At 48.1% G+C, this 24,259-nt stretch overlaps 2 protein-coding genes across 4 annotated transcripts in view; one reads left to right on the forward strand and one right to left on the reverse strand.

Moving 5' to 3' along the window:
- The window catches only part of LOC139753719 (troponin C-like), a 36,801-nt gene extending 22,927 nt beyond the window's left edge, over positions 1–13,874 (forward strand). For both annotated transcript variants that reach the window (XM_071670456.1, XM_071670457.1), the window contains 2 exons: positions 1,536–1,667; positions 13,235–13,874. In XM_071670456.1, coding sequence (XP_071526557.1) covers positions 1,536–1,667; positions 13,235–13,263 — 161 coding nt within the window. In that variant the 3' untranslated portion in view covers positions 13,264–13,874. The remainder of the gene's footprint in view (positions 1–1,535; positions 1,668–13,234) is intronic.
- Positions 1–24,259, reverse strand: part of LOC139753720 (neo-calmodulin-like) — a 657,420-nt gene that overhangs the window by 327,328 nt on the left and 305,833 nt on the right. The gene's annotated exons all lie outside the window — the stretch shown is intronic.

The following is a 24,259-nucleotide window of genomic DNA, read 5'->3' on the forward strand; positions in this document are numbered from 1 at the left end:
TCCTTGTGGGCCAATGGAATGAGTGACACTGGAGACTTTTGGCGGCGCGCGTTTAAGTGGTCATGGGGATTCATGTTGCGATCCTGAGGTGCCGGGAGCTTCTGAGTCAGAAACTTGGTTCTGACAGAGTTCCCAAAAGATCTTGCGAGCGACGATGGGGTCCTGGTAGAGGTTTCCAGGAACGCTCTGAGAAGTTTTGAAGGTCTTATAACCTTCAGTTATCATGGAGAGTCTTGGAGCTACATGGGCTTTCAGTGTCTTGATTACCTTATGATCGTAGAAAGGTTTGAGGCGGCGAACTGGTGCTAACGAGTCATGAAGGGGTCTGGAACCAAACAGTGATGCTAGGTCTTGCTGGCTTTCCAGCGATGTCACCGAGGGACGTAGAAGGGTCGTCTTGATGTGCGCAGTGATCATAGGATGACGGTCTTCACGCAGTGATCCTGGAAGGGTCTTAAAAGTCGAAGGCCCATCGGGGCCAAACCCTGTACAGATCCGAGAGAATCTCTTGTTTGGAAACACGGTGACCCAAGGAGCGATGCTGCACCTCGAGGATGGGGTGAGAAAAGGATGATTCTGGGGATACCTAGCTGCTGGCGGGAGAAGAGAGGAGTTTCCAGCGTCTCTCAAAACCATTTCGAAATTCACTGAGAGAGAGAGAGAGAGAGAGAGAGAGAGAGAGAGAGAGAGAGAGAGAGAGAGAGAGAGAGAGATGGTAAACTGCAAGGTGATCATCCAACATCCACCAGAATCTCTGCGGAACTTCTAATACAATGAAAACGACGTGACCTGTTGTGGCTAACAAGTAAGGGCCGAGGCTGTTTCTGCCTGGCCTCCAGGAATGTATCCTCTGCCCGCAGCCTCCGTCCCTAGGGGAGCCGCGCTCCAATCCTGGGGCAATCTCTCCTCCAATCCAGCCTCCCAAAGGAGCCATTCTCGCCCTAGGTGTTCGTTCCCTTCCTTCCTCCCCGCCTCATCGAAGTGCTTAAGAGGCCATTTGCCGTCTTGGCTTCTCCTGTTCATACACCTCAAACCCGCATGGCTTCCCTCACTCCTAGTTTTGAACCTTCACAGCAGCTACCACAGGGGAGGAGGAGCCCCTTGTCTCGTCAGCCTCCGGTAGAACACACTCATCACCCACAGATTCGGCCTCAACTCCATCAGGTTAAGGTCATGTTAAGAAATAAGTCTGACACATCTCAATGTGACGATCCCATTTTTTTTTTCTCCCCCTCTTTCAGATTCCACAAAACGAGGGACATTTTCTATCCTTCACTTTCCCCCCCCCCACATTCTCTCTCTCTCTCTCTCTCTCTCTCTCTCTCTCTCTCTCTCTCTCTCTCTCTCTCTCTCTCTCCACCGTAGGGAACGGTATGCAGGGAGGAATCACTCCCTTAGATCTTCTCCCTCTCTCCTCCTACAGGAAACACCCTCATGTCCCGTCGCCTCTGTCGCAACCCGACCTTAGATGAAGGAGTAAATTCTAATTTCTCCTCCTATTCCTCCTCCCTCACTCCTCTCCTTTTCTGCTTCAGGTAACGGCTTCATCCCGACGGCGGCCCTGAAGGAGATCCTCGGCGCCCTGGATGACAAGCTCAGCAGCGCCGACCTGGACAACATCGTCGACGAAATTGACGAGGATGGCTCTGGCACGGTCGACTTCGACGGTGAGGCGCGGGTGTTGAGGCAAGGGGGGGGGGGGGAACTGGGTCGGGAGGGGACGATGAACGAAGGGCAACAGTGATCGAAGAAGAAACGTATACCGGGGAGATAGGACGCCAAGACGAAGGGGAGAGAGAGAATGTGAGAAGGACGGGGTGGAGGAAAAGGGAGAGACGGGGGGGAAAGACACATAAGGGAGTGAAAGAGAGGGAGAGAAGGAGAAAGGGAGAAGAGACAGGGGGAAGGAAGGGTGGAAGGGGGTTTAGATACTACAGGAAGATGGGGGAAGGGAGATAAACATGTGATGAAGGGTTGGAATGAGGTATGAGTGATAAAGGGAGGAAGACAATGAGGTGGAGTGAGAGATGGGAGAGGAGGAGGAGGAGGAGGAGGAGGGCAAGATTCAGGGCTAAATGAGGAGGAAGAGGAAGGTAAGAACGCCATAGAGAAGCTGACTTAAGATAGAGAGTCACTGTGAGTCAGGATGGTGACTGCATGAGTCACTATGATTCAAGATCGTGATTACATTATTCACTATGACTCAAGATCGTGATTACATTATTCACTATGAGTGAAAATCGTAATTACATTATTCACTATGAGTCAAGATCGTAATTACATTATTCACTATGAGTCAAGATCATGATTACATTATTCACTATGACTCAAGATCGTAATTACATTATTCACTATGACTCAAGATCGTGATTACATTATTCGCTATGAGTCAAGATCGTAATTACATTATTCACTATGAGTCAAGATCGTAATTACATTATTCACTATGAGTCAAGATCGTGATTACATTATTCACTATGAGTCAAGATCGTGATTACATTATTCACTGCTAATCAAGATCGTGATTACATTATTCACTGGGTCGAAATGGTAATCAAGTTGATTACATTATTCACCTAAAATTCAAAGAAGGTGCCACCAATACTGAACACGGATGCGAACATAACTCCGGCTCGTGTTTTCATCCCTTACGTCGGGGAGGGAAAAACATTTCAGAAAAAAAAAATAATGATCTCAAGCCACCGAAAGCTTGGAATGAGTGAGGCCATTCGGGTCTAGGGTAGTTTGGGGAGGGAATGCCTGGGGTCAGGTTGCCTTAGCCAGGTCGGGGGGGGGGGGGGGGAGAGAGAGAGAGAGAGAGAGAGAGAGAGAGAGAGAGAGAGAGAGAGAGAGAGAGAGAGAGAGAGAGGAAGTGAAGCACAGTAAAAGAAGAAATTGACCTGACAGACGCTTTTAAGATCGCGTTTCACTGATTCCTTCGATGGATGGAGAGTGAAGCGGACGGATGAACGACAGTGAAACGGACGGATGAACGACAGTGAAACGGACGGATGAACGACAGTGAAACGGACGGATTAACGATAGGGAAGCGGAGAGATTAACGGGAGTGAAGCGGACTGATTAACAAGAGTGAAGCGGGCAGATTAACAGAGAAGCGGAGAGATTAACGAGAGTGAAGTGGACTGATTAACGGGAGTGAAGCGGACAGGTTAAAGACAGTGAAGCGGTTACATTAACGACAGTGAAGCGGACAGATTAGCAACAGCGAAGCGGACGGATCAACGATAGCGAAGCGGGCAGATAAAAAGAAAAAAAAACGAGTGTAGAGAAAACGCTTTCATGTTAAGAGTAAAAGAATTAAGAGAGAGAGAGAGAGAGAGAGAGAGAGAGAGAGAGAGAGAGAGAGAGAGAGAGAGAGAGAGAGAGAGAGAGAGAGAGAGAGAGAGATTAACTTAACCTTCCTATTCCTCGCTCTCACCACCGTCCCTCTCCCTCTCCCTCTCCCTCTCACCACCACCACGGACACACCTCTTCCACACGCCCGTCACGTCTACCAACAGGGAAGAGGGGGCGAGAATCAATCCCTCTCTCCCTCCCTCACTCCCTCACTCCCTCTCCGCCCCCCCCCCCACCCCCCTCCACGCTGTACAACAACAGCCCACTTTTTACAACAGCTGGTTTGTCACTTTTTACAACAGCTGGCTTGTCTTGGCCGTGACGCCTGCTCCGCCCTGCACCACCCTGCCCCCACAGATCGCCCCCCGGCATTTCGTCTCTCCCCTTGTGACTAGGTCATTTCGTCTCTCCCCTTGTGACTAGGTCATATCGTCTCTCCCCTTGAGACCAGGTTATTTCGTCTCTCCCCTTATGGCTAGGTCATATCGTCTCTCCCCTTGTGACTAGGTCATATCGTCTCTCCCCTTGTGACTAGGTCATATCGTCTCTCCCCTTGTGACTAGGTCATATCGTCTCTCCCCTTGTGACTAGGTCATATTGTCTCTCCCCTTGTGACTAGGTCATATCGTCTCTCCCCTTGAGACCAGGTCATTTCGTCTCTCCCCTTGAGACCACATCATTTCGTCTCTCCCCTTGAGACCAGGTCATTTCGTCTCTTCCCTTGTGACTAGGTCATTTCGTCTCTCCTTTAGAGACCAGGTGGTGTCGTCTATTCCTAACAGATCCGCTCATATCGTCTCTCCCTTAGAGACCAGGTCATTTCGTCTCTTCCCTTGTGACTAGGTCATATCGTCTCTCCCCTTGAGACCAGGTCATTTCGTCTCTCCCCTTGTGACTAGGTCATATCGTCTCTCCCCTTGAGACCAGGTCATTTCGTCTCTTCCCTTGTGACTAGGTCATATTGTCTCTCCCCTTGTGACTAGGTCATTTCGTCTCTTCCCTTGTGACTAGGTCATATTGTCTCTCCCCTTGTGACTAGGTCATTTCGTCTCTTCCCTTGTGACTAGGTCATTTCGTCTCTTCCCTTGTGACTAGGTCATATTGTCTCTCCCCTTGTGACTAGGTCATTTCGTCTCTTCCCTTGTGACTAGGTCATTTCGTCTCTCCCCTTGTGACTAGGTCATATCGTCTCTCCCCTTGTGACTAGGTCATATCGTCTCTCCCCTTGAGACCAGGTCATTTCGTCTCTCCCCTTGAGACCAGGTCATTTCGTCTCTTCCCTTGTGACTAGGTCATATTGTCTCTCCCCTTGTGACTAGGTCATTTCGTCTCTCCCCTTGAGACCAGGTCATTTCGTCTCTTCCCTTGTGACTAGGTCATTTCGTCTCTTCCCTTGTGACTAGGTCATATTGTCTCTCCCCTTGTGACTAGGTCATATTGTCTCTCCCCTTGTGACTAGGTCATATTGTCTCTCCCCTTGTGACTAGGTCATTTCGTCTCTTCCCTTGTGACTAGGTCATTTCGTCTCTTCCCTTGTGACTAGGTCATTTCGTCTCTTCCCTTGTGACTAGGTCATTTCGTCTCTCCTTTAGAGACCAGGTGGTGTCGTCTATTCCTAACAGATCCGCTCATATCGTCTCTCCCCTTGTGACTAGGTCATTTCGTCTCTTCCCTTGTGACTAGGTCATATCGTCTCTCCCCTTGTGACTAGGTCATATTGTCTCTCCCCTTGTGACTAGGTCATTTCGTCTCTCCCCTTGAGACCAGGTCATTTCGTCTCTCCCCTTGAGACCAGGTCATTTCGTCTCTCCCCTTGTGACTAGGTCATATCGTCTCTCCCCTTGAGACCAGGTCATTTCGTCTCTCCTTTAGAGACCAGGTGGTGTCGTCTATTCCTAACAGATCCGCTCATATCGTCTCTCCCCTTGTGACTAGGTCATATTGTCTCTCCCCTTGTGACTAGGTCATATTGTCTCTCCCCTTGTGACTAGGTCATTTCGTCTCTTCCCTTGTGACTAGGTCATATCGTCTCTCCCCTTGAGACCAGGTCATTTCGTCTCTTCCCTTGTGACTAGGTCATATTGTCTCTCCCCTTGTGACTAGGTCATATTGTCTCTCCCCTTGTGACTAGGTCATTTCGTCTCTCCCCTTGTGACTAGGTCATATCGTCTCTCCCCTTGTGACTAGGTCATTTCGTCTCTTCCCTTGTGACTAGGTCATATTGTCTCTCCCCTTGTGACTAGGTCATATTGTCTCTCCCCTTGTGACTAGGTCATATTGTCTCTCCCCTTGTGACTAGGTCATTTCGTCTCTTCCCTTGTGACTAGGTCATTTCGTCTCTCCCCTTGAGACCAGGTCATTTCGTCTCTCCTTTAGAGACCAGGTGGTGTCGTCTATTCCTAACAGATCCGCTCATATCGTCTCTCCCCTTGAGACCAGGTCATTTCGTCTCTCCCCTTGAGACCAGGTCATTTCGTCTCTTCCCTTGTGACTAGGTCATTTCGTCTCTTCCCTTGTGACTAGGTCATATCGTCTCTCCCCTTGTGACTAGGTCATATCGTCTCTCCCCTTGAGACCAGGTCATTTCGTCTCTCCCCTTGAGACCAGGTCATTTCGTCTCTTCCCTTGTGACTAGGTCATATCGTCTCTCCCCTTGAGACCAGGTCATTTCGTCTCTCCCCTTGAGACCAGGTCATTTCGTCTCTCCCCTTGTGACTAGGTCATATTGTCTCTCCCCTTGTGACTAGGTCATATCGTCTCTCCCCTTGTGACTAGGTCATATTGTCTCTCCCCTTGTGACTAGGTCATTTCGTCTCTCCCCTTGTGACTAGGTCATATCGTCTCTCCCCTTGTGACTAGGTCATTTCGTCTCTCCCCTTGAGACCAGGTCATTTCGTCTCTCCCCTTGTGACTAGGTCATATCGTCTCTCCCCTTGTGACTAGGTCATTTCGTCTCTCCCCTTGTGACTAGGTCATATTGTCTCTCCCCTTGTGACTAGGTCATTTCGTCTCTCCCCTTGTGACTAGGTCATATTGTCTCTCCCCTTGTGACTAGGTCATTTCGTCTCTCCTTTAGAGACCAGGTGGTGTCGTCTATTCCTAACAGATCCGCTCATATCGTCTCTCCCCTTGTGACTAGGTCATTTCGTCTCTCCTTTAGAGACCAGGTGGTGTCGTCTATTCCTAACAGATCCGCTCATATCGTCTCTCCCCTTGTGACTAGGTCATTTCGTCTCTCCCCTTGTGACTAGGTCATATCGTCTCTCCCCTTGAGACCAGGTCATTTCGTCTCTTCCCTTGTGACTAGGTCATTTCGTCTCTCCCCTTGAGACCACATCATTTCGTCTCTCCCCTTGTGACTAGGTCATATCGTCTCTCCCCTTGAGACCAGGTCATTTCGTCTCTCCCCTTGTGACTAGGTCATTTCGTCTCTCCCCTTGTGACTAGGTCATATCGTCTCTCCCCTTGTGACTAGGTCATATTGTCTCTCCCCTTGTGACTAGGTCATATCGTCTCTCCCCTTGAGACCAGGTCATTTCGTCTCTCCCCTTGTGACTAGGTCATATTGTCTCTCCCCTTGTGACTAGGTCATTTCGTCTCTTCCCTTGTGACTAGGTCATATCGTCTCTCCCCTTGAGACCAGGTCATTTCGTCTCTTCCCTTGTGACTAGGTCATATCGTCTCTCCCCTTGAGACCAGGTCATTTCGTCTCTCCCCTTGTGACTAGGTCATATTGTCTCTCCCCTTGTGACTAGGTCATATCGTCTCTCCCCTTGAGACCACATCATTTCGTCTCTCCTTTAGAGACCAGGTGGTGTCGTCTATTCCTAACAGATCCGCTCATATCGTCTCTCCCCTTGAGACCAGGTCAATTCATCTCTCCTTTAGAGACCAGGTGGTGTCGTCTATTCCTAACAGATCCGCTCATATCGTCTCTCCCCTTGAGACCAGGTCATTTCGTCTCTCCTTTAGAGACCAGGTGGTGTCGTCTATTCCTAACAGATCCGCTCATATCGTCTCTCCCCTTGAGACCAGGTCATTTCGTCTCTCCTTTAGAGACCAGGTGGTGTCGTCTATTCCTAACAGATCCGCTCATATCGTCTCTCCCCTTGTGACTAGGTCATATTGTCTCTCCCCTTGTGACTAGGTCATATTGTCTCTCCCCTTGTGACTAGGTCATATCGTCTCTCCCCTTGTGACTAGGTCATATCGTCTCTCCCCTTGTGACTAGGTCATTTCGTCTCTCCTTTAGAGACCAGGTGGTGTCGTCTATTCCTAACAGATCCGCTCATATCGTCTCTCCCCTTGAGACCAGGTCATTTCGTCTCTCCCCTTGTGACTAGGTCATTTCGTCTCTTCCCTTGTGACTAGGTCATATTGTCTCTCCCCTTGTGACTAGGTCATATTGTCTCTCCCCTTGTGACTAGGTCATATCGTCTCTCCCCTTGAGACCAGGTCATTTCGTCTCTCCCCTTGAGACCAGGTCATTTCGTCTCTTCCCTTGTGACTAGGTCATATCGTCTCTCCCCTTGTGACTAGGTCATTTCGTCTCTTCCCTTGTGACTAGGTCATATCGTCTCTCCCCTTGTGACTAGGTCATATCGTCTCTCCCCTTGAGACCAGGTCATTTCGTCTCTCCCCTTGTGACTAGGTCATTTCGTCTCTCCCCTTGAGACCAGGTCATTTCGTCTCTTCCCTTGTGACTAGGTCATATCGTCTCTCCCCTTGTGACTAGGTCATTTCGTCTCTCCCCTTGAGACCACATCATTTCGTCTCTCCCCTTGTGACTAGGTCATATCGTCTCTCCCCTTGTGACTAGGTCATTTCGTCTCTCCTTTAGAGACCAGGTGGTGTCGTCTATTCCTAACAGATCCGCTCATATCGTCTCTCCCCTTGTGACTAGGTCATTTCGTCTCTCCCCTTGTGACTAGGTCATATCGTCTCTCCCCTTGAGACCAGGTCATTTCGTCTCTCCTTTAGAGACCAGGTGGTGTCGTCTATTCCTAACAGATCCGCTCATATCGTCTCTCCCCTTGTGACTAGGTCATTTCGTCTCTCCCCTTGAGACCAGGTCATTTCGTCTCTTCCCTTGTGACTAGGTCATTTCGTCTCTCCCCTTGTGACTAGGTCATTTCGTCTCTTCCCTTGTGACTAGGTCATATCGTCTCTCCCCTTGTGACTAGGTCATATCGTCTCTCCCCTTGTGACTAGGTCATTTCGTCTCTTCCCTTGTGACTAGGTCATTTCGTCTCTCCCCTTGAGACCAGGTCATTTCGTCTCTCCTTTAGAGACCAGGTGGTGTCGTCTATTCCTAACAGATCCGCTCATATCGTCTCTCCCCTTGAGACCAGGTCATTTCGTCTCTTCCCTTGTGACTAGGTCATATCGTCTCTCCCCTTGAGACCAGGTCATTTCGTCTCTTCCCTTGTGACTAGGTCATATCGTCTCTCCCCTTGTGACTAGGTCATATCGTCTCTCCCCTTGTGACTAGGTCATATCGTCTCTCCCCTTGAGACCAGGTCATTTCGTCTCTCCCCTTGAGACCACATCATTTCGTCTCTCCTTTAGAGACCAGGTGGTGTCGTCTATTCCTAACAGATGACGACGAAGGTGAAAACGAACGAGGCCTCCTGTGGCCACGGGTCACACTGGGAGGTGTCAATACTCCTATGGGGCTTAGAACACAGACCCAACTACTACTACTGCGGGTCTAGTCTGAAGTACCTCTCGAGCGATGCTGTGTCAGGCCTGTCAGCCCTCGCGGTCTCGGGCCCGTCAGCTGTGGTGGGGACTGTCAGGAACGCCAGATGGTGTGGCGGCATTACAGGGAGACAGGAGGTGTCCGCCCGTGACATCAGACGCAGGGGGAGGCCTTGTGTCTGGCCTGGACAACTTACTACACAACTGCTGAACACGTCTCTCCAGCTGGCCACCATTATAGATCAATATTGGGGAGGTGTGTGGAGGCGGCCGGGCGTGCAGGAGAGGTTGTGGGCTCTGCGGCAACCCCTCGTTGGCCACTGGCTCTGATGGATGCCCACGGGCCCTGATGGACGTCCACTGGCCCTGATGGACGCCCACGGGCCTTGATGGACGCCCACTGGCCCTGATGGACGCCTACCGGCCCTGATGAACAACCATGGCCCCTGTTAACCCCTGATTGTACGTCTAGCCACCCTGATGGACGCCCACTGCTCCTCATGGACGCCCACTGCCCCTCGAGGACGCCCACTAGATGTAAACGGACACCCAGTGGATGGCCAATAACCCCTGAAGAACGCCTACTGCTCTTGATGGACACCTAGTGGCCCAGGCCAACATGTGGCCCCCATGGTCTCTTCATGGCCCTTCTACAAGTCCCAGGACCTCCTGGCGGAGGGCTTCTGCCACAAGGGCGTCGTCCCTTGGCCAGCAGGGTTCTCTGTCCCATGGTCAAATGTCCATTATCTCCTGACCTTGCATAAAGTCCCTTGACCTACAGGACGAGAAAGATAGACAGATAGATAGATAGATAGATAGATAGATAGATAGATAGATAGATAGAGAGAGAGAGAGAGAGAGAGAGAGAGAGAGAGAGAGAGAGAGAGAGAGAGAGAGAGAGAGAGAGAGAGAGAGAGAGAGAGAGAGAGAGAGAACAGAGAATTAAGTTACAGTGCCTTTCATAAAAACGAGTCGGTAAACTAATTATATTACCCGATAAAAGTAATATGGATCAACTGATGTCATACCCTAATATAATAATCAACGGCTCTGCCAACGGGAGCGTGACGAGGCCGCTGGGTAACAGAGGGAGCGAGGGTGGGTAGTGGTGATGGAGTTGGTGAAACGATGGAGTGAGAGAAGTGATGGAGCGAGGGGTACGTGACGAAGCGAGGGTGGTGATGGAGTGAGGTCTTGTCCGTGGAGTTAGGCTGGTGATGGAGCGAGGGTGTTGAGGGAGCGAGGCTGGTGATTGAAAGTTAGGGTGGTGATGAGGTGAGATTCAACCCTCTTCCCTCCCTGTACATTCGCTTCCGATCACTTGGACTTGAACTCAAATCGGCCTCCCTTGTTAACACCCTTCCGGACGCGCTCTACAGTTTCGTCCCCGCTAACAGAAAACGAAACCCAATTTCAAATCAAATTACGTGGTTTGACGATCAAGTTTGGCGACGGTTATAGGGTTCGGTCGCACAGAGCCAAATCCTTTCTAAATCTAACCGCCTTTTCCATTTGTTCTTTTCCCGAGATCGCGTCAAGAACAGAGGTACAATGGCTTTATCTGAACACATCCAGCCTCCAGCGGTCATACACACCGCACCGAAACCACAGCGCGCCATCTATATAGCCAAGCCCTAAAAAACAGTTCCGTATGCCCTAGCGCTGCCCATTTAACACCCCGTCGCCCCTTATATACCACCTCGATCCATTTCATTCTGTCTGACGCACGCTTCTCGGCCTCTCTTCTCTTGGCAATCATATTTGTCGTCGTACGAAAAATCGCAATCAAAACTCTACGTTTACGGGTGACGCTCTTCACGTCCTCTTGCTAGCATCTTCGTCAGACAAAAGCGATTCGCCAATTCACCTCATTAAGAATCGTAGTCACCGCTGAAATGATTACAGGTATCCAAGCAGTCGACTAAAGCTCATGCCTTAATCGGTGCGTACAGTAATTACACCTTTACATTACCTTTGGAGGGTCCAGTCCTTTGATCAAGACTGTAATCCGAATGTAATCATACGAATTTGAGAATCAGAACAGATTGAAATACATTCAGACACGAGCAGATAAACAGAGAAAGCAAAGGACTGGAGAAATGGCCCACAGACGAAGTCTTTTGATTGTCTTTCCACTGTGAGTTGGGTGGCCAAATTTGGGTTCTACGCTCCTAGTTAGAGATGGATCAATTCCTCAGCTTTTAAACCACAACAGTAGGTCTATACTGTGTTCTCTCTCTCTGGGGTAAGTGTGGTCTTTATATAATAACCTTCGTCTGATAGAGTAAATGCACTCGAGGGGTCGAGTCATGTGGAACGTAATGCTCTGGTAATTCGACAAGTGACTGTCGATAGGCTCCCGTTGGGTTGACAGAGGAGGTGGGTGTTACGGTCGACGTGACGACCAGCAGCAGGACCATCAGGGGTGTGACAACCATAACCACCACAGGGATATACTTGGTTCTGGTGTGGTTATGGTCGTGGTAAATGTCGTATAGGTCAAGTTGGGCTGGGTTGTGGTTCAATCCCAGGTGAGGTGAGGTTAAGGTAAGGTAAGATAAGGTAATGTAAGGCAAGATAAGGTAATGTAATGTAAGGTAAGGTAAGGTAAGGTAAAGTTAAGTTAGGTTACCTTACGTCACGATAGGTACGGTATGGCAAGGTAAGGTAATTAAGTTAGGTTAGGTTGGTTAGGTTAGGTAAAGGGACGGTATGGTAAGACATCGCCAGGTTAGGTCAGGTTAGGTCAGCAGGTTACGTTAAGTCAGGTCAAGGTCAAGAGATTCTCCTCGGCAATATTAGCTTAAAAAAAAGCCATGTTAGGTCAGCTTAGGAAATACTGCTTAGAACAGAAGAGGTGACGACGGAAGTGGACAATATAAGGTAGGATGTGATAGATTAGGTTACTGCTACATGCTAAGGGTTACTGCTCATATTACCAGACGATTATTAATAAAAGCCGATACAGACCCTATGACGTCAGGCACAGTTCAATGACGTAAGCAGTCATGGACACTAATACTGCGTGTGTGTATAACGACAAACGAGACTTTATCATCCTAAGCACGACGGCACAGCCCTTGGGTGTGGTAGCTCAGCCTCTCTTACGTCAGGTTGAAGGCCAAACCATCATACCCAGGGGTCGTACCGTCGTGCTCAAGGGTCGTACCGTCGTGCTCAAGGGTCGCACCGTCGTGCTCAAGGGTCGCACCGTCGTGCTCAAGGGTCGCACCGTCGTGCTCAAGGGTCGCACCGTCGTGCTCAAGGGTCGTACCGTCGTGCTCAAGGGTCGCACCGTCGTGCTCAAGGGTCGCACCGTCGTGCTCAAGGGTCGCACCGTCGTGCTCAAGGGTCGTACCGTCGTGCTCAAGGGTCGCACCGTCTCGCTAAAGGGGCATGTAGGGACACTGGGATACGTCAATGAATCTCCTTATTACCTATTAACAAATACACACGACAATGAGCTTCTAGGAGAATCCAAGCGGTAATGCAAATAGATATAAGGAGAATTGAAGACTCTATATCTAACCAGGAATAGTTCCCATCTTCACCCAATCTCCCTCCATTGAGGCCGCTTCTCGAACCATTTGCTAAATCCTTGTTACATTGTTGAGTTTCTTATGCACTATTATCCCTTAATTCCTTTACAATTACGAATGAGTGGGTCAAGACGGCCTCTAACAAGCGTTAAATCAAATTATGGAATTCGTTTAACTCATATATATACAACTTGCATCACAATTATCCTCTGTAATCAAAGACATAAGATCTTACTTCATTATATCCATGATTTATGACAGCATAATTAATTTAAGATTTACTTTTATCACAGTACTTCAAATTGTGGGTATTCATACTCTTGTCATTTACACACTTCTGAGAGAACATGAGCGTAATTCTGTCGGTTTCTTTTTCCTTAAGTCTCGCTACTTGAGCCTGAGAAGGAGGCGGTCATGTCTCGAGACAAAAGGACCCAAAAAGAAGAACGTAACCCACTTGTATTTTCCTCTAAAACTAGAGCTAAATATAAGCAAAGGTTGACCGAAATTCGCTACACTGTATATACAAGTTATTGAGTGTATCATTAATGTCTTGCCCATGCGATAGGCTATATGGGCTGGTAAAAAATGTGACCATCAAATCAACGAAACTAACTCTATCTCTCTCCCTCCGGCAGAGTTCATGGAGATGATGACGGGCGACTAAAGTCCAGCAGGTGGTGTCCTCTAGCGGTGGCCGGGCGAACCTCGCCGCCCCCTTGGTCCTCCGCAGACGCACCCCCCACTTTCCCCCACACCAAGACCTTCCACACACACACACTCAACGCATCAAACCCGCCTCACGCGCGTGCCTTATTAACAGTGTGTAAACACTTTTATTACGCACTTCTCATACTCAGTGCATGTCAAATATTTTGACTGTAATTGTTTCTTTTATAATAAAACTGCAGAGGGGTTAGGTTCTTCCGTGACTCTTTCGGCCACTTATATATATATATATATATATATATATATATATATATATATATATATATATATATATATATATATATATATATGAAAATATATATATATCAGTTTTAAAGAAGTCACAAGTTGGCTTCGTGACCATTTCCATTATCCATTTCGTCAATTCTATGCAGCCTCCTACTACACCTCCCCTCTACAGCTTACCATTTAATAATCTAGTACAAAAAAAAAAACGATTGACCCACAGCCAAATCAATTTGCTATGGTGCCAGCTAAACTACAAGGTTCTAAATAGGTTCCTGGTTCTTCATTATGTAAGTGTGTCAACACCTTAAACCATTGAGTTACGTCTCTGTTTTCATAAATCCTGTCGAAACCACATACAAATGCTGTTAAAATCCTGTATATAAGGGATTTGAAAAACATGGATAGAAAAGAGAATCGAAAGGAGTTAATCTCCTCCACCTGGGCTCAATAAAGCTGGATGACACCAGTAGATATCATCATATATGGCCAAGATTTGCCGACCATACGGACAGACAATAGACTCTATAAGAATCGTAAAAAAGAAGGAGAAAGAAACTTGAAAATACTCCATTAACCAAATATCTATAACACACACACACACACACACACACACACACACACACACACACATTCACACACACACACACACACACACTGAAAATATATACTCAATGAACGAGTCGCAAAAAAGTAATATTGAAATATATCCATCTAAACAGTAGTGTCAAGATTACGTTACTAGCTAACTTTACAGTTTACCATGGCTCGTGCCAGCAAATAGAATCACTAAGCATTAGTTGGATAGAGTATAAATGCTCGTTTTCTTTCCACGAAAGAAATAATTCATCCGTGCACGAAACACGAATCCGTGCTATCATCGCTGATACAAAATACATGAATAATGCAACAGTGCCATACTTATTCCTACTGCTACACGTACTGTTAGTTAGTACATATCACTATAAATGTAATTACTCTTCATGTACCATAATGTAATCACACACTGACACACCACTATCGAAGCCAAGTTGCGTCTCTCATTGCGTGTCATTTTGAACGGGACACACACACAAAAAAAAAAACCCTTATGGAACGCCTTTGGTTTGCTGAAGTCAGGAGTGGCAAAACGATGGCTGGAAGCAAGCACAGCTCAGCATAGCTCAGCATAAACGCGCATGCATGACTACAGACCAATGAACTAAAAAATGCTTCGAAAAAATTTTCGAAGCCTCTCTCTCTCTCTCTCTCTCTCTCTCTCTCTCTCTCTCTCTCTCTCTCTCTCTCTCTCTCTCTCTCTCTCTCTTCTTTTGTAAACTTAAAACCTCTGCGCATGAATAATAAAAAACTACGCAGTTTGTAGCACATTTGTCTAAATGACCTTCATCCTCGGTAGACTCTTTTTTTTAGGTTCACAAAATTGTATATCATGTGGGCTTTCATGTTCACGTATCTACTCACCAAACACACCGCACGATAGATGTGTTTTCGTCTATGAACCACCGCCTCGCAACCAGTCAACAGAGTTATACAAAAATGGTTTACGAGTCACTGATCTTGAATGACCGGCTCATGAAGAGGGGGGAAAACAAAAAAGTGTTATTACGTTGGCCTAAGACGCTCTCCGAAACTCTTACGGGAAAACTGACGAAGGTGTTGGATCCTATATATGAGACACCCTGAACAATCCATCGTTAAAGGCGAATATGGCTAAGACGGTAGACTAGTATGCGAGGCCTCCGTTACGTAGCAGGACCCACTACACTCGTAAATCAGGGGCCTCTTGAACTGTATTGAACAACGTAAAGTGTTTTCTGAACACCGTTTGGCAACACAGTGACAAGACAGTGTTTCTGAACATTACAATTTCAGTGAGCGAGACTACCGCTTTTTATTTTTTATTAAGCTGAGTTCAAGGCCAGTTTTGAACAGCCTACCTTGGATCAGTGTGTGTTCAGTACAATCTTCACCATACCCTCATCCTCAAAATACCTTTCCTTCCGCTAAGTTAGGTTAGCTAAGCTCTTTTTTTTTCCACAACATCCACACTTTCATACCTTTATCTTCACTGAACTACGTGCATTATATTCGCCTTCGCTACATCCTCAACTTTCATCACGCTAGTTCACTTGTTCTCCTCATCTTCGCTAAACCCTCATCTTCACATACCGCTATGCTAGGTTTTCTGACAATGAAAATTGTAAAATGAATGATTCATTACTACGGGCCTCATTGCTGTAGTGAATAGCGTACCGAGCCATAAAATATCACGGGCCAGCTAGGGGTCACATCTGCATATTGTTCCAATCCTGGACATGGCAGCTGGCCCACACCAAACCCTAGTGTTCATCCTCCCCTCGAAATTCGTCGATAAATGAAGGTACCTGGCTCAGGCTGGGGTGTGTGTACATACGTGTGTACACAGATAAATGAATATAAACACATGGTACACAGAAGGCAAAGAACCACATGGTAATCACCAATAGTAATGGAACATACGAATACACACAGACAGACAGACAGACATCATTTTTAACTTCCAGATACGAAATGAGATCCAAGGTATGTTTTGGGAGAGGGAGAGAGAGAGAGAGAGAGAGAGAGAGAGAGAGAGAGAGAGAGAGAGAGAGAGAGAGAGAGTTGGTTGCAGGCGACGAGTGATGTACGTGGGTCAGGAAGCGTCTTCACATAAACCACACACAAACACACACACACACACACACACACACACACACACACACGAAAAAAAAAATAAACACATCCTGAGTTTTGTCTGGGACGTGTTCAGGTTTCTGGAGGAGGTGTACCCTTCCAAAACAAGAACCACACTTAGTGTGATGTCGTGAACGATGACAAGTCAAAAAATTGTTACACGAAATGGAAAGACCCGTGGACGATAGCTGAAGAAGCGGCAACACTGTCAGGCAGCCGTCCGTTGGAGGCGCCACGGACGTACGTGTGGCGTATTATGTAGAGACAATCAAGTAAACGGTTGCCATTCTAAGGACCACAGAGAGACCCCTGTCGTTATAAGGACCAAGTACAATCAGCTGTCGTTGTAGGGATAACGGACCAATGGCATCCACTATAAAGACCACGGACAGAGAGCTGCAGCTGTAAGGACCACGGACAGGCAGCTGCCGTTGTAAGGACCACGGACAGAGAACTGCAGCTGTAAGGACCACGGACAGAGAGCTGCCGCTGTAAGGACCACGGACAGGCAGCTGCCGTTGTAAGGACCACGGACAGAGAGCTGCACCTGTAAGGACCACGGACAGGCAGCTGCCGCTGTACTGCAGCTGTAAGGACCACGGACAGAGAACTGCAGCTGTAAGGACCACGGACAGAGAGCTGCAGCTGTAAGGACCACGGACAGGCAGCTGCCGTTGTAAGGACCACGGACAGGCAGCTGCCGCTGTACTGCAGCTGTAAGGACCACGGACAGAGAACTGCAGCTGTAAGGACCACGGACAGAGAGCTGCAGCTGTAAGGACCACGGACAGGCAGCTGCCGTTGTAAGGACCACGGACAGAGAACTGCAGCTGTAAGGACCACGGACAGAGAGCTGCAGCTGTAAGGACCACGGACAGAGAACTGCAGCTGTAAGGACCACGGACAGAGAACTGCAGCTGTAAGGACCACGGACAGAGAACTGCAGCTGTAAGGACCACGGACAGAGAGCTGCAGCTGTAAGGTCCACGGACAGGCAGCTGCCGCTGTAAGGACCACGGACTGAGAGCTGCAGCTGTAAGGACCACGAACAGAGAACTGCAGCTGTAAGGACCACGAATAGAGAACTGCAGCTGTAAGGACCACGGACAGAGAACTGCAGCTGTAAGGACCACGGACAGGCAGCTGCCGTTGTAAGGACCACGGACAGAGAACTGCATCTGTAAGGACCACGAACAGAGAACTGCAGCTGTAAGGACCACGGACAGGCAGCTGCCGTTGTAAGGACCACGAACAGAGAGCTGCAGCTGTAAGGACCACGGACAGAGACCTGCAGCTGTAAGGACCACGGACAGAGACCTGCAGCTGTAAGGACCACGGACAGAGAGCTGCCGCTGTTAGGACCACGAACAGAGAGCTGCAGCTATAAGGACAACGGACAGGCAGCTGCCGTTGTAAGGACCACGAACAGAGAGCTGCAGCTGTAAGGACCACGAACAGAGAACTGCAGCTGTAAGGACCACGGACAGGCAGCTGCCGTTGTAAGGACCACGAACAGAGAGCTGCAGCTGTAAGCACCAGTGGAGCAACCAGCTGCGCCACACTGAACAGGACCGTCCTCACATTTGCCCAAAACCGTTTAAGCGGATTGTTGGGTGGAATTTCCAAAACAAACATTTCATACAGACACACATCCTCTTTTCAAATATTTCTGCCAACCATAAATACGTTTCGCAATAGAGGAAAATACCTCGATTCCAACCGAAAAACTGACGCTATTTCTGTCTGCGTAGTTACTGGCATTTCTATCATTCATTTTTCTACTCAAATCGCACTGGAATTCTCGGTTCTCTTCTCTCTTATACCACCACAGCGTTGAAAGTATCAACATTATAGTCTAGTGTTGTCTGTATCTCTTTCTATTCCTTTCTAACAATATTCACATGGTCGTTAAAATTGCAAATTTCAACCAAGGTCGTTAAAATAGGTACGTTACCCCAGCCATAACCCGTCAAAGAGGCCGTTTTCTGTCTGACGCCTCCCAGAGAGAATGTATATATAACTGAATATGGGAATAGGTGCAGAGTGGGGGATACTTTCCCTTCTCTATATATCACCTCCCTCAGCAGTAGTGACAAGGCAAAACAAGCTTATTAAAGAAAAAAATCAAGCTGAAAGTAGTTTTTTTGTTAAGGTTTGACACGCATTATCTTAAACATAATAAGCCACCGAGGTCTCCTCATATTATCTGTCTTATCTTCATGAGCGATGTGGCTACATATCAGGCATCTCTCTCTACCTGGTTGTATGGGGGGGAACGAAAATGCTATGGCTTTATGCACCCTCCTCCTGTGTCTCCGTAAGGCACTCTAGCCACGAACGGAGCAGACACAGGAGACCCAACTCCTCACACTGGACAAAGCGACAAGCGTAAAATGAGAATCAAATTTACGAGTACAAAATTTCTAAAAGGAAAAAATTTACGCGTCCAAAATTTTTTGAAGAAAAATTTTACGCGTCCAAAATTCTATATTTACGTTTCCTTCGAGAGAGATATCACAATAGTGGCTCGGACGCCTCCCTCTCGACTGATACAGAATGGTGTACCAAAGACCCGAACAACAGTTTACACAGTAAAACGAACTGTCGATTACAATCTCGTCTTCGGCAGGAGTTTAAATCTACATAGCGCTTCGTCTACCCTCGCGTTGGCACACCTTCGGGAGGCGGTGGTTCAGATTGGCGAAGAATAAGACACACTTAGGAATATCTAAAGCAACAGTAGCCCTAGCAAGGGGTAAGCAGCTGGAGCAACAGAAATATCAGCAGTAGCAGGAGGAGGAGGAACAGAAATGGCAGCAGTGCCTGCTGCAGCAGCAGGAGGAACGTGAGACTTATCATTCGTTGCCTCTGCACATTCCTCAAGCCCCCGTGTGGAAGGACTAATGGAGATGTCTGTGAGGATGTGAATACACCTTTTTGGCCGGGAAGAGCTTCCATAAAAAAAAAAAGGTGTATGGAAATTGCCAAAGAGGGCCTTCGGAGATCTAATGGACAGGAGTGAGAGATATTCAGAGGGGGAGGGACAAGGCCGGATTATAGAATATATTAGATTGGATAACAGCCGGTAATGGGCATGGAGGTAGAGGGGTGAGTGATGAGGGAGTGGGTGTGTGGTGGTGGCGGGTGGCTAGAGGGAGGGACGGGCGGAAGAGGAGGGGGTGTTGGAGACGAGAGCAAGAGGGTGGATGGTGTGTGAAAGAGAGGGAGGGACGGGCGGAGGAGGGGGTGTTGAGACGAGAGCAAGAGGGGGTGGATGGTGTGTGAAAGAGAGGGAGGGACGGGCGGAGGAGGAGGGGTGTTGGAGACGAGAGCAAGAGGGGGTGGGTGGTGTGTGAAAGAGAGGGAGGGACGGAGGGCGAGCTGACGATGATGTGAGAGGACGTGAGAGCGAGAGTCACACTGGACAACACACACCTTCTTCCCACATCCCAGTGGTGTGATATTTAAACATATGACGCTTATGAACATGCCTGCTCGTGTGACCTGACCTCACGACACACGCTGGAGGCGTGTCTCCCCCTAGTGTCCTGGCCTTACCACACCTCAAAAAAGTCTGGTCGTGTGTCCTGACCACACGACAATCATCCCCTAACCAATCATCTACCGTCACTCTCCCCCACGAAAGAGCAGTATGTGTTTGCTAACTTTCGCTTCCCCGAGGCCATCCCAACTTTAGTGTGACGCAAGCTCAACCCACTAGTGTGTGTGTGTGTGTGTGTGTGTGTGTGTGTGTGTGTGTGTGTGTGTGTGTGTGTGTGCGTGACGTGAGCTTAACGGACATTTAATGAAAAATACAGCCTTACGTCAGAGAGAGAGAGAGAGAGAGAGAGAGAGAGAGAGAGAGTGAGAGAGAGAGAGAGAGAGAGAGAGAGAGAGAGAGAGAGAGAGAGAGAGAGAGAGAGAGAGAGAAATTCTTTTTTTTTTTGACTAAAATTGAACCCAAATAATTTCCAGTTCACATCAAAGCATGACGAAAGTCGTGGTACAGAGTTACGCAAGCGACACGGACAGTTCGTGAGCTCGTTCGAAATTGACGATCGAGGCCGCGAATACGCAAGCACATGGGGGGGGGGGGGGGTGACGACTGCGGGAGCAGTACGCAATACGTTATTAGTTGACGTCGGGTTGAATGAGCGCGATGGCAATGGCGTCTCTGCGTTGTCGTGCGGACTGGCACGTTATTTTAACCTGTCCCTGCTCGGCAGTTTGTTAAACTAGGGCTGGAGGGCGCGTTATTTTCACACTGTTACCAAACGGCAGTTTTCGCTGGACTAGGGTAGAAGAGCCAGCATCAAATGGTTCTGCAATAATGGGTGATGGGGAAAGAAGAAGAAGAAAAAAAAATCTATATAAAAATGATTTTTTTGGGGGGGAAGTTTTGTGTTTCTGTGTGAGAGATTGGGCGAGTGTAGGGGAGGAGAAAGTGACTCACTGTGTATTGGGGTGGGAGGGGCAGAGTTCTGAATCGTCAGCGAGTTTTAGACCAAAACTCGCTGACCCATGAGGGTAGGAGAAGCGAGGATGGGGCAAACTCGCTGACCCATGAGGGTAGGAGAAGCGAGTATGGGGCCAAAACTCGTTGACCCATAAAAGTAGTAAAGGCGAGGATGGGGCCAAACTCTTTGACCCATGAAAGTAGGAAAAGCGAGTATGGGGCCAAACTCTTTGACCCATGAAAGTAGGAAAAGCGAGTATGGGGCCAAACTCTTTGACCCATGAGGGTAGGAAAAGCGAGTATGGATCAAACTCGGTGACCCATGAGAGTAGGAGAGGCGAGTATGGGGTCAAATTCGGTGACCCATGACAGTAAGAGAGGCGAGTATGGGGCCAAACTCGTTGACCCATGAGAGTAGGAGAGGCGAGTATGGGGCCAAACTCGCTGACCTATGACAGTAAGAGAGGCGAGTATGGGGCCAAACTCGTTGACCCATGAGAGTAGGAGAAGCGAGTATGGGGCCAAACTCGCTGACCTATGAAAGTAAGAGAAGCGAGTATGGGGCCAAACTCGTTGACCCATGACAGTAGGAGAGGCGAGTATGGGGTGAAACCCATTAAATCGCCCCCTTCCCCCCTTGAGAAAACAAAAGGGGCCAAAATAAGAGAAAAAAAAAGAATCATCAAAGAAAAGTCGAGTCAAAATTTCATTCCGGAGTAAATTTTTTTTTGGAGAAGCTGTAGACAAGAGTAAGGGAAAGACTCATATCATATTTTTCCCTCAGCATCTTTTCTTTTTTTGAGAAGTTGAAAGCGGGGTTAGAGAGACTCAAAAATTACTCCCTCAGTATCTCTCTGAGAAGCTGGGTGCAAGGGGGTGAGGAAGGAGGAAGGAATTGGGACCCAAAATATCATCCTTAGTAACTTTTTTTTTGGGGGGAGGGGCTAAGCCAGAGACACGGGTTTGGACACTGCTGAAACAAAAGACGGGGACAATGTGTAGGGGAGGGGGACACGACACGTCTTATGCCGAGGTGGTGAGGAGAACACTGGTGATGGGAGGGTATCGGAGAGGGAAGGAGGGACAATGTGTAGGGGGACACGACACGTCTTATACCGAAGTGGTGAGGAGAACACTGGTGATGGGAGGGTATCGAAGAGGGAAGGAGGGACAATGTGTAGGGGGACACGACACGTCTTATACCGAAGTGGTGAGGAGAACAGTGGTGATGGGAGGGTATCGAAGAGGGAAGGAGGGACAATGTGTAGGGGGACACGACAGGTCTTATACCGAAGTGGTGAGGAGAACAGTGGTGATGGGAGGGTATCGAAGAGGGAAGCAATGGAATGGTGGTGGCTCTGCTGCATGTGTGTGGGTGTGTGTGAGGGGAGAGGAGGTGTGGGTGGGAGATGGAGGATGCTGGTGTGTGGTGGGGACTGGGAGAGACGATAGAGTGAGGCTGGAAACTGCTGAGTGTGTGGGGGGACCAAGTGAGTGTCGAACCCAATAAGCTGGCTGACACTCGTGGGGGGGTTGTCAGGAGGGGGGGTGTGTGTGTTCCATGCTGACGGATGGAAGTGTCAAGCTGACGAAGCTGATAAAGTGTAACTCCAGCTAAAGAAGCTGACGGGGCTGACGGAGTAAGTCTGAAGCTTAAGGAACTGACAGAATAAATCTCAAGCTGACGAAGCTGATAAAGTGTAACTCCAGCTAAAGAAGCTGACGGGGCTGACGGAGTAAGTCTCAAGCTTGAGGAACTGACAGAATGAATCTCAAGCTGACGAAGCTGAGCGAATGAGTCTCGAGCTGACGATGGTGACAGAAAAAGTATTCAAGCTTACCAAGCTGACATTATTAAGTCTCAAGCTAACCAAGCTAACAAGAGTGATTTCCAAGCTAACCAAGCTAACAAGAGTGATTTCCAAGCTAACCAAGCTAACAAGAGTGATTTCCAAGCTAACCAAGCTAACAAGAGTGATTTCCAAGCTAACCAAGCTAACAGAGTGATTTCCAAGCTAACCAAGCTAACAGAGTGATTTCCAAGCTAACCAAGCTAACAGAGTGATTTCCAAGCTAACCAAGCTAACAAGAGTGATTTCCAAGCTAACCAAGCTAACAGAGTGATTTCCAAGCTAACGAAGCTAACAAGAGTGATTTCCAAGCTAACCAAGCTAACAAGAGTGATTTCCAAGCTAACCAAGCTAACAAGAGTGATTTCCAAGCTAACCAAGCTAACAAGAGTGATTTCCAAGCTAACCAAGCTAACAAGAGTGATTTCCAAGCTAACCAAGCTAACAGAATGACAGCAGACTCTAGGAAAGCTCATAACGCAGCAGAAGGAGAACTGACGGAGATGGACGGAGTGACAGTACAGCTGGGGAAAGAGACAGGATGGGTTGACAGAAGGCGCGCGTGACAGAAGCGCGTGACAGAAGCGCGTGACAGATGGCGAGTCCCTGACACCAGAGGTCTCTTGTGGTGTAATAGTTTTGGCAACAGTGATAAGGGAGGTATTTCACAGGGGATGGGGGGTATGGTATAGTTCTGGTAACACTGTCTTGTTAGTAGGGTGTATGTTCAGGTGGGATTTGGCAATACTGCAGCTGGGGATTGGGGTCAATATTTTCTCGCATGAGAATTGACCTTTGACCTTTTGGAGGGAACATACAGTATAGTCTAGGATACAACAGAAAATGTAGTCTAGGATACAAAAAAATAACGTAGTCTAGGATAAATCAGAAAACGTGGGCCAGGGTACGATAGAAAACGAAGTCTAGGATACAAGAGAAAACGTGGTCTACAATACAACAGAAAACGCGGTCTACAACAGAAAACGTGTCTAAGATACAAGAGAAAACGTGATCTACGATACAACTGAAAACGTGTCTAAGGTACAAGAGAAAACGTTGTCTACGATACAACAGAAAACGTGTCTAAGATACAAGAGAAAACGTTGTCTACGACAGAAAACGTGATCTACGATACATCAGAAAACACGTGGTCTACGAAACAACAGAAAACGTGGTCTACCATACAACAGAAAACGTGGTCTACGATACGACAGGACACGTAACGAGTGTCAACAAGCGACCTATCCCCCTCCGACGACCTCGAACCACTGTCCTGCGATTTCCGAGGCGAGTGCGAGGCGACCACGCCGCTAGCGCACTCCAGTGTGTGTGGCCTACGCACTCTAACTGCTGCTGTCACTGAGCCAACACACCGGGTGCGTGTGAGGGCGTCGCCGGTACGCACTCTGTACGTCTTCTGTTGTGACAGACCCACAAGACCATCTTCTGACACACTGTAATATTCAGTGGTATACATCTATCTGACTATCTATCTATCTGTCTATCTATCTATCTGTCCATCTATCTATGCATCTATCATTCAATCAATCAAATCCAATCTATCAGTCGATTCATCTCTCTCTCTCTCTCTCTCTCTCTCTCTCTCTCTCTCTCTCTCTCTCTCTCTCTCTCTCTCTCTCTCATATCTCTCTCTCTCTCTCTCTCTCTCTCTCTCTCTCTCTCTCTCTCTC

The sequence above is a fragment of the Panulirus ornatus genome, chromosome 15 (genome assembly GCF_036320965.1).
Source record: "Panulirus ornatus isolate Po-2019 chromosome 15, ASM3632096v1, whole genome shotgun sequence".
Taxonomy (NCBI): Eukaryota; Metazoa; Arthropoda; class Malacostraca; order Decapoda; family Palinuridae; genus Panulirus; species Panulirus ornatus.